The following is a 17666-nucleotide window of genomic DNA, read 5'->3' as shown; positions in this document are numbered from 1 at the left end:
TTGCAAAATCTTATGTCCAAGGTATGAATATTGGACTTCGAAACTGAAAAGCAACCAGGAAGTGTACAGAAAAACTGACAACATAATACATTGAACGAGAAAGTGGAGGATTTTATGGCCACTTAGAAAGAATGGTTAACAACAGAATGTCAAAAAAATATTAAATTCCTTAGAAAAAAGAAACAACAGCTTTCATAGTTTAACTAGTTAAGAAAGATCCACAGGAATTGGAAGTAACTGACAAACACATAGAAAACAGGCATGTATTCAGGGAAAAGGTTCATAAACTGAAGAAAACACAAACGTAGAGGAAAAAGATATGGACAGAAGAAAGAAGATAACAGAGAGCAGAGTGAAGAAGTATTTGTGTGGTGGGAGGGGTGTGTGTGTGTGTGTGTGTGTGTGTGTGTGTGTGTGTGTGTGTGTGTGTGTGTGTCTCTCTCTCTCTCTCTCTCTCTCTCTCTCTCTCTATCTATCTCTGTGTTTACTGAAGAAGCTGTGGCTGCAAGCTTTATGTGAGTGTCCTTTAATTGTTCCTGTCTGCAACTTGACAGTCTTCTTTATGGTAAGTAGCAATCTATCTTTTCCTACATTGCTGATATTCCTTCCTGGGTTTCCACTGTTTGATATCAGAACAATGAAACAAATACATTTATTTGTTAGATAATGTTCAAAAGTTTGTAATGAGGACACTTTAATGCAGCAGTTTTACGTGATGTGTGCTTTGCAATTTGGTTGCATTGAATACCGCAAGAGGTCAGGCCTGAACTACCCCATTAACAAAGCTATGGCAACCGAAAAAAACACTGTACAGAAGCCATTCCAGAATGCTTTGTGTAATGCATTCCTTGTTGCTTTCTTTTCTTATTTTGAAATCAGTGAAGTGCCTGACCTTGTCCATCATAGATTTTGATTATGACCCTCACATCACAAGTAGGGATTGGTGATCCCTGTGTCAATGTGTGTTTTGCTTTCACAAAACACGGGTGTAGACTGATACCCTGAAAGAGGGGGGCAGGGCTTGTTTCCTCACATCACTCCACTCTCATTTGGTGGCCAAAACTCTAGTTTTTCTATACTCACAGGCATCTGCTACTACATAGTGTTCACACACTGCACAATTGCAATTGGTAAACAAATCTGTCACATATTTCGCCTGCGCCTAAATCTTCCTTCTAATGTTCAAATAGTTATTTTAAATTCTACTACTATGCCTTGCTGGTTCCATCTGTGGAACTGTCAACTATGTGTCACATAGCTATGAATGCCCATGAATTGTTGAAATTAATATCTGCAGCTTTTGTAATCATCGAAATGGGCAGGAAAACACACCTTGGACACCTTAAATACGGAACACATTCAGTTCACTGGCATGAAAATGCTGCTGCTTCTAAACATAAATCATAAATCATTTGTTGAAAGCTTCAAACGAGCCAAAATAAGAAAACAGAAGCCATTTTGGAAAAAAAATTAGTTTTTGGAAAAAAAATAAGTTTTTGCAGTCTAAAAGTTTCCGATCAGTACTTTTTTAACAGTTAATTTCAAAGCACTACCACCTAACTTCATTCACATAGCATAAGAACCTCTTAAATTTATGTGCCTAATCATTTACACACAAAAGCAACAGATGCGAATTATGACATTCTATATTATGTAAAGAAATAGATGCTACATTTTTCCTAAAATCATACGTAACACTTGTCCTAAATGCTGCTACAAAACTAACTAAACCATCTTGTAACTTTATTAACAACAAAAGTGCTGCTACCCTTGAGATTGTGCCCTATAGTTAAATAGCTAACAATTAGTATTTATGTCTAAAAGAAGAAGAAGAAGAAGAAGAAGAAGAAGACTAATGCTCTTGGCTTAACTTCTTTTAAAACCATTTTTTTGCTGTTTGAAAACTTAAATATTTTGTTTTAATTTTTCTGATTCTTTTTGTTTTATACTGTTGGAACCAATTTCAAACATAAAATCAAGCTTCCTACAAATGATAGGCCAAGAAGGCAGTGCACTATTCCTCATACAAATAAAGCTACTTCATTCCTCATACAGCAGAGAAGCCAGTCCCATGTGTTGCATGGATTGTGCACTAGGCAATGTCAACGAACATAACCAAAACAAGATGTTAGAAATTTTTAAACAATAGCACTGAACCACATTTGCACTATGTCATAGGAGTGTCAATCAATGAGAAGAGAAAGGACACTTGCTGTCAATATGACAAGTGAATGATTTTCCTACTTGGGCGGTAAAGGATAGCAGCTCACTGATAGATAACTTCTTTATAGACCAAGATAAGTTTAACCAGATAAATGCTCAGCCTGTTGAGAATGGTCTTTCTGATCATGGTGCACAGCTAGTTACAATATATGACATAGCTCCATTCAGCAATACTGAACAGTCCTCCAAAGTAGTACGTTCAGTCAACGATTTAACAATTGCAAATTTCAGGGAAAGCCTACAGCAGTTAGACTGGGATGAGGTGTATCGTGAACCTGATGCCAATTTAAAATATAATTTATTTCATGACATATTTTGTAAATGCATTTGAAAACTGCTTCCCCAAGAAAATAGTTAAATATACTCGTAAGAAACCTTGTAACAAACCATGGCTTACTAAGGGTATAAAAATATCTTGTAACCGGAAAAGGGAAATGTATCTGACAGCAAGAAAGAGTAGTGACCCAGAAACTATCAAAAATTATAAAAACTACTGTGTTATATTAAGAAAAGTTATTAAAAAATCCAGGAGTATGTGTATCATGTCTGAAATCAGCAACTCTGATAATAAAATTAAAACAATTTGGAACATTATTAAAAGAGAAACAGGTCAACCAAGAGCAGAGGAAGACAGTATTACCATCAAATTGAATGAAAACTTTACGAACAAAAAGTCAGAAGTTGAAAATATTTTTAATAATCATTTTCTAAATGTTGTGGATATAGTAGGATCCAGGTGTTCATTAGAAGATGCTAGGCTGTTAATGGAAGAGGCCATACCTATGCAATTTGATACAATTGAAATCTCACCCACTTCTCCTTCTGAAATTAGGAAAATAATAAACTTGCTTAAAAGCAAAAACTCACATGGAATTGATGGCATTTCCAGCAAAATACTAAAAGCTTGTTCTCAACAGATCAGTAAGATTCTCAGCCACCTGTGTAATAGCTCTCTGGAACAGGGCATTTTCCCTGATAGACTGAAATATGCTATTGTTATACCTTTGCATAAAAAGGGGGATGGATCTGATGTCAACAATTACCATCCAATCTCCCTTCTAACAGCTTTATCCAAAATTTTTGAGAAAGTAATGTATTCAAGAGTAGCTTCACATATCTGTAAAAATGAAGTACTAACAAAATGTCAGTTTGGTTTCCAGAAAGGTTTTTCAACAGAAAATGCCATATATGCTTTCACCAGTCAAATTTTGAATGATCTGAATAATCGAACACCACCCATTGGGATTTTTTGTGATCTCTCAAAGGCTTTTGATTGTGTAAATCATGAAATTCTGCTAGACAAGCTCAAGTATTGTGGCATGAGTGGAACAGTGCACAAATGGTTTAATTCGTACCTAAGTGGAAGAGTGCAGAAAGTTGTAATAAGTAGTTCTCGTAACATGCAAACATCAGCACATTCCTCAAACTGGGGAACTATCAAGAATGGGGTTCCACAAGGGTCAGTCTTGGGTCCTTTGTTGTTCTTATTATATATTAATGACTTGCCATTCTATATTCATGAAGAGGCAAAGTTAGTTCTCTTCGCTGATGATACAAGTATAGTAATCACACCTGATGAACAAGAATTAACTGATGAAATTGTCAATACTGTCTTTCAGACAATTACTAAGTGGTTCCTTGTAAACGGACTCTCACTGAATTTTGATAAGACACAGTACATACAGTTCCGTACAGTGAATGGTATGACGCCATTAATAAATATAGACCTTAATCAGAAGCATATAGCTAAGGTAGAATATTCCAAATTTTTAGGTATGTCCATTGATGAGAGATTAAATTGGAAGAAACACATTGATGATCTGCTGAAACGTTTGAGTTCAGCTACTTATGCAATAAGGGTCATTGCAAATTTTGGTGATAAACATCTTAGTAAATTAGCTTACTACGCCTATTTTCACTCATTGCTTTCATATGGCATCATATTTTGGGGTAATTCATCACTGAGGAATAAAGTATTTATTGCACAAAAGCGTGTAATCAGAATAATAGCTGGAGTCCACCCAAGATCATCCTGCAGACATTTATTTAAGGATCTAGGGATATTCACAGTAGCTTCTCAGTATATATACTCTCTTATGAAATTTGTTATTAACAACCAAACCCAACTCAAAAGTAATAGCAGTGTGCATAACTACAATACGAGGAGAAAGGACGATCTTCACTATTCAAGATTAAATCTAACTTTGGCACAGAAAGGGGTGAATTATACTGTCACTAAAGTCCTTGGTCACTTAGCAAATAGTATCAAAAGTCTGACAGATAACCAACAAGTATTTAAGAAGAAATTAAAAGAATTTCTGAATGACAACTCCTTCTACTCCATAGAGAAATTTTTAGATATAAATTAAGAAAAAAAGAAAAAAACAAAAATATAAAAAAAAATTAAAAAAAAAAAAAAATAAAAAAATAAAGAAAAACAAAAAACACAAAAAAATAAAGTTGTTATATTAACTTAAGTATGTTGTTAAATTAACCTAATTATGTCATGTATTGGAAAATTCGACTCGTTCCACATCATTATGAAATATTGTATTCATGATCCATGGAACTAGTATTAATCTAATCTAATCTGATTAACACATTTGTTTCTATGACAAGACCCCCAGCCCCCCGTCATTGAAAGCCTTTGGTGATGTGAAGTACTTTCTCTTGTACTTTACTTTCAACCCCAGTTGTACTACTATGAGTAAAAGTTCTGAATATTTTCAAACATTTTGCAAGAGCATGTATGCTGGGATGCATTGCATCAAGACCACGGTACTTCTGAAATCCAAAAAAGATTTATGTAAACATATAAAAAAATGTCTTATTTAGTGATTCGTATACAACAGCAGAGGGAAGTAATTTCTTAAACATGAAATGTGTTTGATTTAGTAATAATACTTTCTCTAAAGATTAATACTGGGGATTATGGCTTTTCGCGGATGATGCTGTAGTATACAGAGAAGTTGCAGCATTAGAAAATTGTAGCGAAATGCAGGAAGATCTGCAGCGGATAGGCACTTGGTGCAGGGAGTGGCAACTGACCCTTAACATAGACAAATGGAATGTATTGCGAATACATAGAAAGAAGGATCCTTTATTGTATGATTATATGATAGCGGAACAAACACTGGTAGCAGTTACTTCTGTAAAATATCTGGGAGTATGCGTGCGGAACGATTTGAAGTGGAATGATCATATAAAATTAATTGTTGGTAAGGCGGGTACCAGGTTGAGATTCATTGGGAGAGTGCTTAGAAAATGTAGTCCATCAACAAAGGAGGTGGCTTACAAAACACTCGTTCGACCTATACTTGAGTATTGCTCATCAGTGTGGGATCCGTACCAGGTCGGGTTGACGGAAGAGATTGAGAAGATCCAAAGAAGAGCAGCGCGTTTCGTTACCGGGTTATTTGGTACCCGTGATAGCGTTACGGAGATGTTTAATAAACTCAAGTGGCAGACTCTGCAAGAGAGGCGCTCTGCATCGCGGTGTAACTTGCTCGCCAGGTTTCGAGAGGGTGCGTTTCTGGATGAGGTATCGAATATATTGCTTCCCCCTACTTATACCTCCCGAGGAGATCACGAATGTAAAATTAGAGAGATTAGAGCGCGCACGGAGGCTTTCAGACAGTCGTTCTTCCCGCGAACCATACGCGACTGGAACAGGAAAGGGAGGTAATGACAGTGGCACGTAAAGTGCCCTCCGCCACACACCGTTGGGTGGCTTGCGGAGTATCAATGTAGATGTAGATGTAGATGGTAATCAGAAACTGGAACTTCTGAAATACATATTGCTTTTATCGCAAGTACTTATTTCTGTTCTCCAAGAACTTAACACTATTCAGATACGGCATTACAAAAAAATAATGCCATGACAATGGTGAGAAAATGAAGTAATTCATTTATCAAACCCATAAAAATTCTGATTAACAGGAAAAGTCTAAACTACTGAAACTCAATAAGGCAATACCAATCAGTGTCCATATTGAATATATAGGCAATGTTCAAACAAAATATTTGCTGAATTTTCATGCCTACAGAAAATTTGTCAGCTGATTTGCAAATGGGAATTGAAAATAGTTTAACTAAAAGAGGAAAACAAAACTGTTTTCACACAGAATCCTCTGTGAGACTTCTGTACAAAATTTGTAATTGTATTCTTACCAGAGAAATTTGTTTGTAACAAATTCTGCAAGACATTTTTGGTAACAAGGCATGTTTGTGCTTTACATAGAACTGTTTTTTGGAACACACACATCACAGTACACAGTGGTAAAGACAGTAGAATGTATAGATAACCACTTTATTTCCCTTAGCAATAATTTCAGCATAAAAAAGGTGCCACCCAGTTTAAACAAAACTGTCAGAGAGAGAGAGAGTAGAAGAATAAGAAGAAAATATAAGGAAGAAGAAAAGAAAAAGGAAGAAATGACAGAAAGGGGAAAGAAGCATTGCAAACAAATTCATGCACTCTACAGGCTTTCCACGTACATTCATTTTCTGACCTTGATTTGTCTCTGTGTCAGAATGCTGCTGCTGACTTGTGCAACTCTGTTGCTGCCACGTTGTTGTATTAGGAAGGGCACCGAAAGTTGTTTTTTTCTCACTACCGCCACTAGTTCCATTGAATGTACTCTGCAGTCTGCCCGAGTCTTTTTCCTCATCTCTGTGCCCATGTCCTGCATGACCTACTTCACCGCGGCGCTGTGATAGTTCAACGAAACTAGTTGGCATCGCTGCACAGTCAACAGTATCTGGTTTTTCTTCATCTTGTTTCTCTCTTCCATTTACACTATCACCGAGAACCAATTCCACACCACTGCTCCGGGCATCTTGTGCGCTTGATCGAATAGGAACAGCAGGAGCCCCTATTCCATGCTCAGACTTGCGTCCAGTATGAACAGCTGGTTCTTTATCAGGATTGCGGCCCAAGAACTGCAAATTTTCTTGAGAACCTCCAAAATTCTCCAGTGTTAACTGAAACACAATTTAAACATATGGGTGACATGGCAATCAACAGTCACTACAAGCTTGTTGATCTAGTTTACTTATAAATCATTGGTGTATTCATACAAAAATGGTCAAATTGAGTGATATGTGACACTTATAAATGTGTGCTTAAAAATAAAATAAAGTTTTAAGGCTGACTGGAAGTTTCAAACATTTCTGTTAACACTGTAGAGATCAATTTACACCTGACCCCACATCAAAACACTCCAAAATGCATTTTAATTAGCGGCATTCGTACATGCCATCAATGTCACATCATTGTCAAAGTTTCTCAGGAAGAAAGTTTTAACAGTGAAGTTGTCTGCTAACATCTGAAGTTAACCTATTTTCATATAGTTCCTTATGTTAAAATTGCAAATGTTACATGCTGAGTTGGATAGTATTTCCATTGAGTATTATTCTTATATGTGAGGATAGATTTTTGAAAGAGTGTTTAGATTTTACAATAATACAACAGATCTGACACCTATACTGTGTATAAATGAGAACATAAACTGATAAAGCAATTTTTGTTTAATAACTTTTTATTACTTGATAAATTAAGCTCTAAAAGGAGCAAAATACAGTTGTTTATGACTGTATTTGCTAAATAGAAAAAACATGGAGATAAACAAGCTCTTCATATTCCTTACAAATATTGTCTGCTGTGTTTGTACTTATATACAGTAGCAAACATCAATGTTTTGAAATGATGTTCCACTTCTCAGCAATTTACCATACGAAACTGATCAAGAACATCAAGCATGAAGTTTGCTTTGATCAATGAAAAATGTTATAATTCTTAGTTCTTAAATTCCAATATTATACTCTTCCTTTTTGAATCGCAGATGGTATCTCATAATATTACTTTCACCACTCAATACTGGGATACATGAACTGACATATGATGTCCAGTGTGAATACAACCTGACTGTAATGTGATGTGATGGTCTGTTGACATCCAGCATGAATCTGCCTTAATGGTGACATTTGTGACTAATCAAGCACAAATTCATCAGCTACACATCTACACATTTTTTCCATTACTGATACAGGGTTTTTTAGCTTTTTCAACAAGAAGACTAGAAGAAGATGAACAGAGAACAACCCTCAGCAGGTAATTTGTGAAGTTATTCACTGAGTGGCAAGTTAATTGTGGAAAAAGCAACATGACAGAGAACAGGTATCACAAATACTTGGCCATTACCAACAGAATTTCAACAACACATTTACCACCAGTTCAAGTTTGTGAACTACTAACAAGTTTAAGCAAAAAGAAAGTGACAAAGGCAGCAATCAGGAAATTAGACTGCTCTAAATACTGTGAAATGTCTCGCACTGTATCATTCTTGAATAAAATTGTCACATTATTAGTACAAAAAAATTATTCATATGAACTGTTTGCTGATGCATAAATCAATGCACATACTAATAGGGTTGCTATTGATTAAACAGACAGGCATTGTATTCAAGAGAATAGAGGATCTAATCCTTATCCATCCACCTTGATTTAGGTTTCTTTAAATTACTTCAGGCAAATGCCAATATGGTTCTTACAGTAAGGCCATGAACAAGTACCAGCTCATCCTTAAACTAGGTCTATAAGTATGTAAATGTCTGTGTATGTGAATAATGGTTTTGTTCTAAAACTCTAAGCCGTGATATGTCTAATTTCCTTGTACATGCGCTCTACAAATAAATTACTATTACTACTACAACCACCACCACCATTAATAACATTGGAGAAGTTGATAATATCCTGAAAGGAAGATCATCTATTCTCATATCTTTATCCATATTTCTAACTGTCTTGCATAATCACCTTAACAAACATATTTTGATGGTACCACCTTTACCAAAACACAGTTTTTAGTTTTACACTCTTCATCCATGTGTATTTCGGTGCTTTAACATAATTGTAAGAACTACTGTTTACCTGGGAATCATCAGACACCGAATTTCGCCTGGAACGTCTTCCAGCATATGAGGTTCGCCGCTGCTCCTCCCAATTACTAGGCCGCCCAGCTGCAATGGGTTCCCCTCTTTCATCTGCCTTGCTGTCCTGATTAGTCCGTTCTTTCGATGGACGCAGTCGTGCAGGTATTAATGGTTCATCCTGGCTCTGACTGTGGCCTGACAATGCCACTGCACTCAGTGTTGGAATACCACGTCCACGATGAACAACAAACTGTTCTTCAACATCACCTCTTCTGTAAAATGAAAACATATCTATCCAATAATTATAGGATGTTTGTTCCTCCCGAAACATCTTTATTACACATATCTGAGCATACAAAAGATACCAAAAAGAAACAAACTAACTTTCTACCGGGCATAGCTTTTGTAATAACGTGTTGTTCTACTAGGAGCAAACATTGCAGAGACAGTAAGTAAACATAGTGCCATCACTGCAGAAGGTCAGGACAAGTTTCAGGAGAATTACAGTGGCAACTGTTTTGTGTTACTGTCAATTTTGCAATGGCCGATTTTTGCGAACAGCAAGCAGCGATGAAATTCTGATATTTGCTGATAAAAAGTGGAACAGAAAGTTCTGAAATGTTAAAAACAGCATAGAAGGATGGTGCTATGGGGAAAACTCAACTGTCTGAATGGTTTTTCCCATTTCAAAAATGTTGAAATGGCAACTGATGACAAACCTTATTGGGCTCATCCTTCCAAGGCCCAAAAATATGAAAATGTTGGAAATATTCATGCTATCGTCAACAAAAATCAACTATGGAAGAAACTGTGAAGGTGTTGGGAATTATGGAGTTCCGTGCAGCGAATTGTGATGGAGGATCTGGGAATGGAAAAGGTGGCTGCCAAAGTCGTGCCACAAGTGCTGACTGCTGAACAGAAACAAGGTCGCATGGAAGAATGCTATGCTTTGAAACAAGAGTCCCAAAATAATTCAAACTTTTCCTCAAACTTTATCACAGGTTACAAAACTTCGTAATATTATTATAATCCTGAATCAAAGTAACAATCAAACCAGTGGAACTTCAAAATTCGCCTCACCCCAAGAAAGCTCATCAGCTGAAAACAAACATTAAAACAATGCGGATCTATTATTTTGATGCGAGACAGTTGTCCATTCAGAGTTTGTTCCACAGGGTCAAGCATTTAAGAAGGCTTTCTCCTTGAAAGTTGGCAGAAGTGGCCTGATTTGGGGCAGTCAGGTGACTGGTTTTTCCATCAAGATAATGCCCCTGATCACACACCCCTATCTGTACAATTCTTTACCAAAAATGGTACGGCCACTGTGCCTCACCTCCCATACTTACCCAACCTTTCTCTGTGTGCCCTTTTTTGATTTCCTAGAATGGAAAGAGACAGGGAAAGTGGGGGGGGGGGGGGGGGTGGAGGAGGGGAGGGGAGGGGAGGGGGGGCGATTACGACAGAGTTGCTGTCAACCATCACAAAAGAAGAATATGTTTTGTAAAATGGAAAAGAAGATTAAACAAGTGGATTAGTGCAAGTTGAGAGTACTTTGAAGGGGACTTGTGGTTTTTGTCTAAAATATGAATAAATATGTTAAAAAAATAACTTCAGATACTTTTGCATAACCCCTCATACAAATAAAAAGGTCCAACAGTAACTAAGCATTTTTTCTTTTGTAGGTATCAGCCCCAATTACTTCTTGCTTATTTCTCTCATAGATATTTATATCCACACTTTTTTTCATAGCATACAGCTACAGCACATTTTTAGAACTCAGGAATTTGAACTGGGGCTGTTATTCCGCTGTTATTTCCTACTCCTCCTGAGTACCTTTCCTTTACTGACCCAGGGGTTCAAGTAATTTTGCTTCTCTGAAATCATCTTTTTCTTTTTGTTATTCTGAATAAAGAATTTCAAAATTTTCAGAAGCTTAAAATTAAAATGGATTTTTTAATTTATCTCTCTCTTGGTCAAGCATCTTTCTTTCCTTTGGTAAGAAGACATCTCTATTAAGTCAAATGCGTAGTCAGAATGTAGAATTTGAGAGTAACTACCACACGTTCCATGTTAACTACTTTAAGTAGCACAAAGAGAATATTAGTTTGTACTCATTACAGTTTATAATTTTGTGTGTTCGTTACTTCATCGCCAATGTAGAAAACTAGATTTGGGAGAGATACAAGTTTGTAAAATGTCATGCTAACACCTGCGCATGAGCCACACAGCGTCCCACTGCCCACCCTAGTTTTATGATAGCAAGTAGCATTAAAATATTTACATTACACTCAAAGCAAAATAATGGCTATCCCTGCCTCTAAGAACTTCTCACTCTTTAGTGACAACTAAGAACAAATTTCAGCCTTAACATTGCAATTTCAGATATTCATTTCACTCCCAATCCAACTTTTTACCTTGCTTGTTGCTTCTTAAACTGCCTTCAAATTTAACAACATGGCAAACGTGTATGAATTCTGCAACTCAACAAACTTGCAAGCTCTCATTTTGAAGAAAAGGAAGGGAGAACAAGAAAACATCACTTTTGCTGTTTGTACTGTACACTGAAAATTCATCGCAATACATAAAGAACATGGCGAGAAAAGGTAAGGCTTATGAATTAGATAATTAATGTGCACTACATAATTAACCAGTACGCTTTTACTTAAGTTTAATCATTACGCCATTCCCACCCCAACACCTTGCCACATGGGTCATATCCTGTCGAAGACGCAGGGGTGTGACTTATCCAATTCACCCACCAAGCACATCCTACTCCAGTTCTGTCACAGGCTAATCCTGTCCAACCAGTGGCAGGGTCACTTGTGGAAGCAGCCACAGAGTACCAGCCGGGCTGCTATTTCTATACAGAATTTTATGTGGACATGTCATCCAAAAAGCTGTGTATCTGAATGAATGGTCACGGTCTAATTGTGGTCATCAGCAGAGAGTACCACCCAGTGGCAGAACATGCTACTGAGCACGACATGCTGTATTGCAATGGCTGCTTTACAACTTATGCCATTTGGTAGAGGGCTCTTGCAAGTGAGGCGGACAGTGGACAAAGAGAAGCATACACTGACAGACTTTGTGGGAGACAGCAAAAAATCAGCTCTGATCGAAGTAAACAAAAAAAGCTTCTCTAGGTATGGCAAACCAAGAATCAATGCCAGAAAACTTCACTCTACTGCTGAACACACAGCCTGTGCAATAATGCACTCTATGAGCAATTTTGGGGAAAATTAGGTAAAACATATGAAGGAAAGAGCTGGTCCTGGCTAACCAACAGAACCCTACATAAGGGAACTGAAGGATTGATTTTTTACTGCATACGAACAAGTCATCAGAACTAATGCCATCAAAGTGATAATCGAGGAATCAGCATAAGACCTAAAGTGCAGACTCTGCAACGTCACTGACGAAACAATTTACTGTATATTGAGGTGATGCAAAAATATTTCTCAGACCGATTACAAGCAGAACTGCAATGATGAGGCACAACTGATCCTATGGAACTTAAGCAAAATTACTACATGCTGGTGGCAAGGAACTGGTATGGGACCATAAGCAAAGAAATGTAAAAAATGAAAAGGACTTCTGACTTCAGATAGACTGAATGCTGATACACCGAACATTACAACTGTGGAGAGAAATTATGGACAACTGACACTTCCATTCCAGGTGATAGCAGAACTGACTCCAAGGACTTGAGAGTTGAACTACGGTGACTTTGGCATAAACCAGTGAAAATGGTCCCAAAGGTTCTCAGCAAACAGAGCAGTGCCAGAAGAGCTTAGCTGGCACTTTAAAACCATTGGCATTCATAAAATATCAACCTGCCAACTGCAAAAAGCCACTTCGCTGGGATCTGCACAAATCACCTGCCAACAAATGATACAGTCCTAGACAGTTGCGATGTGTCCAACTAACAATAAAATATGAAATCCAGCATAGTGAACTCATTTGCTACTTTTTTTATTATTATTATTATTAGTGCTATTACTATTACAGTCCTATTTTGGAATACTAGGAATGTCTCAACCAGAAAATGAAGGAACTTACATGCCTGCTCGTCTCCTGCATTTTACACTTTATGCAATGTTCAAAAATTTGGATGATTCAATTACTGTTTGGTAGCAATGATATTTCATCAGGTGTAGCTATATTCTGATTATTGGACATAGTTCAAACATTCAGTATTTTTCACTAAGAGGGTGATGTACCTTGATGGCTGAGTGTCAGATTACAATCTAAAAAATGTAAGGGGCTGACAACAGACAGTTCCTACATTTCTTCTTCTGTTGCTTATTGCTGCTTTGACCAGAGACAATATTTTTTCTTTTACTTCTGAGAAATGCCTAACTGCACTGTAATTGTATTCCACATTGAACTGTACTTCCTTCCATCATAACTGGTTCAACTGGTTGGTCAGTTCAGAGATTGGAGAAAGGCAAATGTGGACCACATCCAACAGGATAATGCCTATTAAGACAAACTGGTATGCACTTTTGGGTGAAGCTAATTTCACTACTTCTACTTCAAGTGAAAAGAAAATATGTTTAACAGTGATAAATACACTTCCTTTTAATATTTAGTACTATGTGTATCACAAATGCACATTGTTTGATTTCGTAGGCTGGACTTTTACAGCCATATTACCCAACTGTTTATCTTAAAATAACTCAAAATAAATTAACACGTGTATGAAGGAGTTATTGTTATGTCAAAAGGAGGTACACTTTCCTGGGGAATAGTTCTCTATCGTGGTAAGTACAGGAATACATGAAAAAGAATAATCATTTCCAGTTTTACACTAATGACATAAATCAGATATTTTAATTAACAATGACCATTAAGCCTTCATTCCATTCTTAGTTTCTAATTAAGATATAGAATTATGTTCATATCAACTATGGGGAACCATGTAAGAAGGGGAACTTAATTTGCATCTGAGAATAACAGTGTCATTACTGCACCCTGCTGTGTCATCTTCAGTTCTATCACACAGCAGCTATACTAAATCACTGCAGGAAATATATATTCTTCTTGTGTTTCAGTTGCTTTGAACATAATAATATCTTCAAATGGATATCACACAATACTACTTTGATGTCACTATGGGCACATAAAAGTGAGCATCATAGAACTTTATGTTGTTTCCCACTGACACTGGGAATCACGTGAAATTCATTACGAGTAGTTTTTGTCCGAGATGACTCCTCCTACAAATCCCAAATATTCGAAGCTCCTTGATCTCATACAGAAAAAAAGTGTGCATTTCCTGTTCACAGGCACAATTTACCTTTCTTCCTGCATAGTGTTCTTCTCCAAATGATCCATGGATCCTTTTGTTTGCATATCATTTTGCTGAAGTGAGTAGGATTTCTTGAGAGTGTAAGATGCTTGAATCGTGGGTGAAGATTTTGACACTGTAAAAGTAAACACACGATGCTGCCAAAATCAAAAACAGTAAGTAATACGAGACAGTTTACATAGTTTATTTATTTTATTTCGTAACTTATGTCTTGTTACAAACCAAAGTAATATATCAACGAAAACAAAGATAAAAAATCTACTCACCAAGAGGCTGCAGAGCACACACATAAAAGGCTGTTGTGATTGTGCGATTGGCAAGCTTTCAGAGCCAGTGGTTCCTTCTTCAGGCAGAAGGGTTGAAGGTGACGGAAGAAGGATGAAGGAAAAGGACTGGAGAGGTCAAGGAAAAGGGGTAGATTTTGGGAAAGTCACCCAGAAGCACGTGTCAGGGGAGACTTACCATTTGGTATGACAAGGAAAGACTGATCTGGGACTGCAACGGATGAGATTTGAAAACCTGAGAGCGTAAAAGGTGGAAGACAGGGTAATATGCAAGACAAAGATTACCACCAAAACATCGTGCATGAGTTAATAAGAATGAGAAGCTAAGTGCATTGTACTTAACAGGGGTGGGAGGGGGGCAGTGAAAATTAGACAGGAAAGACAATGAAAGATGTAGAAAACTAAAACAGAGTGAAGCAAAGAGTAGTTACAGTGAAGAAAAGCTGAGATGGAACAAATTAACATAAATTAAGGCTACGTGAGTGGCAAGAACCAAGGACATGTTTTCGTGCTAGTCGTCACCTGCAGAGCTCTTAGAAACTGGTGTGGAGCATGTGGTGAAACAGGCACCAAGGTCACAAATGTCATGTTGTAGAGCATGTTCGCCAAAAGGATATTGCAAGTTGCCAGTATATACCCTCTGCCTATCCCCATTCATCCTAATTAATAATTTTGAGGTAGTCATACCAATGTCAAAGGATGAACAGTGTTTACATTATAGCTGGTACAATATGTGTCGTTTCATAGGTGGCTCCCCTTTGATAGTGTATGTTTTTACAGTTACAAGGCTAGGTGGTGCTAGGAGGGTGCATAGGCCTTTTAACTGGCAAAACATGGAATAGCAAAGGGAGAGCCACTTGTGAAACGACACATCACATACCAGCTATTATGCAAACACTGTTCAGCCTTCTACATCAGCATGACTACCAACAAATTATCGATTAGGATGAATGGGCATAGGCAGACGGTATACAGGGTGGTCCATTGATTGTGACCAGGCCAAATATCTCACAAAATAAGTGTCAAACTAAATAACTACAAAGAACGAAACTTGTCTTGCTTGAAGGGGGAAACCAGATGGCGCTATGGTTGGCCCGCTAGATGGCGCTGCCATAGTCAAACGGATATCAACAGTATTTTTTTAAATAGGAACCCACATTTTTATTACATACTCGTGTAGTACGTAAAGAAACATGAATGTTTCAGTTGGACCACTTTTTTCGCTTTGTGATAGACGGCACTGTAATAGTCACAAACATATGGCTCACAATATTAGACAAACAGTTGATAACAGGTAGGTTTTTTTAAACTAAAATACAGAACGTAGGTACGTTTTAACATTTTATTTCTGTTGCTCCAATGTGATACATGTACCTTTGTGAACTTATCACTTCTGAGAACGCATGGTGTTACAGCGTGATTACTTATAAATACCACATTAATGCAATAAATGCTCAAAATAATGTCCGTCAACCTCAATTCATTTGGCAATACGTGTAATGACATTCCTCTCTACAGCGAGTAGTTCGCCTTCCGTAATGTTCACACGTGCACTGACAATGCGCTGATGCATGTTGTCAGGCACTGTCGGTGGGTCACGATAGCAAATATCCTTAACTTTACCCACAGAAAGAAATCCGGGGACGTCAGATCTGGTGAACGTGCAGGCCAATCCACCAGTCATGAAATATGCTATTCAATACCACTTCAACCGCATGCAAGCTATGTGCCGGACATCCATCATGTTGGAAGTACAATGCCATTCTGTCATACAGTGAAACATCTTGTAGTACCATTGGTAGAACATTATGTAGGAAATCGGCATACACTGCACCATTCAGATTGCCATCGATAAAATGGGAGCCAATTATCCTTCTCCCCATAATGCCGCACCATACATTAACCCACCAAGGTCGCTGATGTTCCACCTGACGCAGCCATCATCGATTTTACGTTGCCCAATAGTGCATATTATGCTGGTTTACGTTACCGCTGTTCGTGAATGACGCTTCCTCGCAAAATAGAACGCGTGCAAAAAATCTGTCATTGGCCCGTAATTTCTCTTGTCCCCAGTGATAGAACTGTACACGACGTTCAAAGTCATCGTTGCCATGGAATTCCTGGTGCATAGAAATGTGGTACGGGTGCAATCAATGTTGATGTTGCATTGTCAACACCGACGTTTTTGAGATTCCCGATTCTCGTGCAACTTGTCTGCTACTGATATGCGGATTAGCCTTGACAGCAGCTAACACACCTACTTGGGCATCATCATTTGTTGCAGGTCGTGGTTGAGATTTCACATGTGGCTGAACACTTCCTGTTTCCTTAAATAACTTAACTATCTGGCAAACGGTCCAGACACTTGGATGATGTCATCTAGGGTACCGAGCAGCATACATAGCACACGCTCGTTGGGCATTTTGACCACAATAGCCATACATCAACATGATATCGACCTTTTCCGCAATTGGTAAACGGTCCATTTTAACGCGGGTAATGTATCACGAAGCAAATACCGTCCACACTGGTGGAATGTTACGTGATACCACGTACTTATACGTTTGTGACTGTTACAGCGCTATCTATCACGAAGCAAAAAAAAGTGGTCCAACTAAAACATTCATATTTCTTAATGTACTACACGAATATGTAATAAAAAATGGGGGTTCCTATTTAAAAAAACGCAGTTGATATCCGTTTGACCTATGGCAGCGCCATCAAGCGGGCTAACCATAGCGCCATCCGTTTCCCCACTTCAAGCTAGACGAGTTTCGTTCTTTGTAGTTTTTTTTGTTTGATGCTTATTTCGTGAGATATTTGGCCCGGTCACTGTCAATGGGCCACCCTGTATACTGGCAGCTCACAATATCGTGTTACAGAGAATGCTCTATAAACATGACATTCGTGACCTC

The 17666-nt window shown here is 37.7% G+C and overlaps 1 protein-coding gene across 7 annotated transcripts in view; it reads right to left on the bottom strand.

Annotated features, from left to right (window-relative positions):
* Positions 1-17666, bottom strand: part of LOC124596570 (patronin) — a 397221-nt gene that overhangs the window by 106099 nt on the left and 273456 nt on the right. For all 7 annotated transcript variants that reach the window (XM_047135757.1, XM_047135758.1, XM_047135759.1 and 4 more), the window contains 3 exons: positions 14456-14582; positions 9155-9428; positions 6735-7206 (listed from right to left, as the gene is read on the bottom strand). In XM_047135757.1, the coding sequence (XP_046991713.1) occupies positions 6735-7206; positions 9155-9428; positions 14456-14582 (873 nt within the window). The remainder of the gene's footprint in view (positions 1-6734; positions 7207-9154; positions 9429-14455; positions 14583-17666) is intronic.

Source organism: Schistocerca americana, chromosome 2 (genome assembly GCF_021461395.2).
Source record: "Schistocerca americana isolate TAMUIC-IGC-003095 chromosome 2, iqSchAmer2.1, whole genome shotgun sequence".
In the NCBI taxonomy this organism is placed as follows: domain Eukaryota; kingdom Metazoa; phylum Arthropoda; class Insecta; order Orthoptera; family Acrididae; genus Schistocerca; species Schistocerca americana.
The sequence above is the reverse complement of the archived record's forward strand: the minus strand, read 5'-3'. Positions and strand labels throughout refer to the sequence as shown.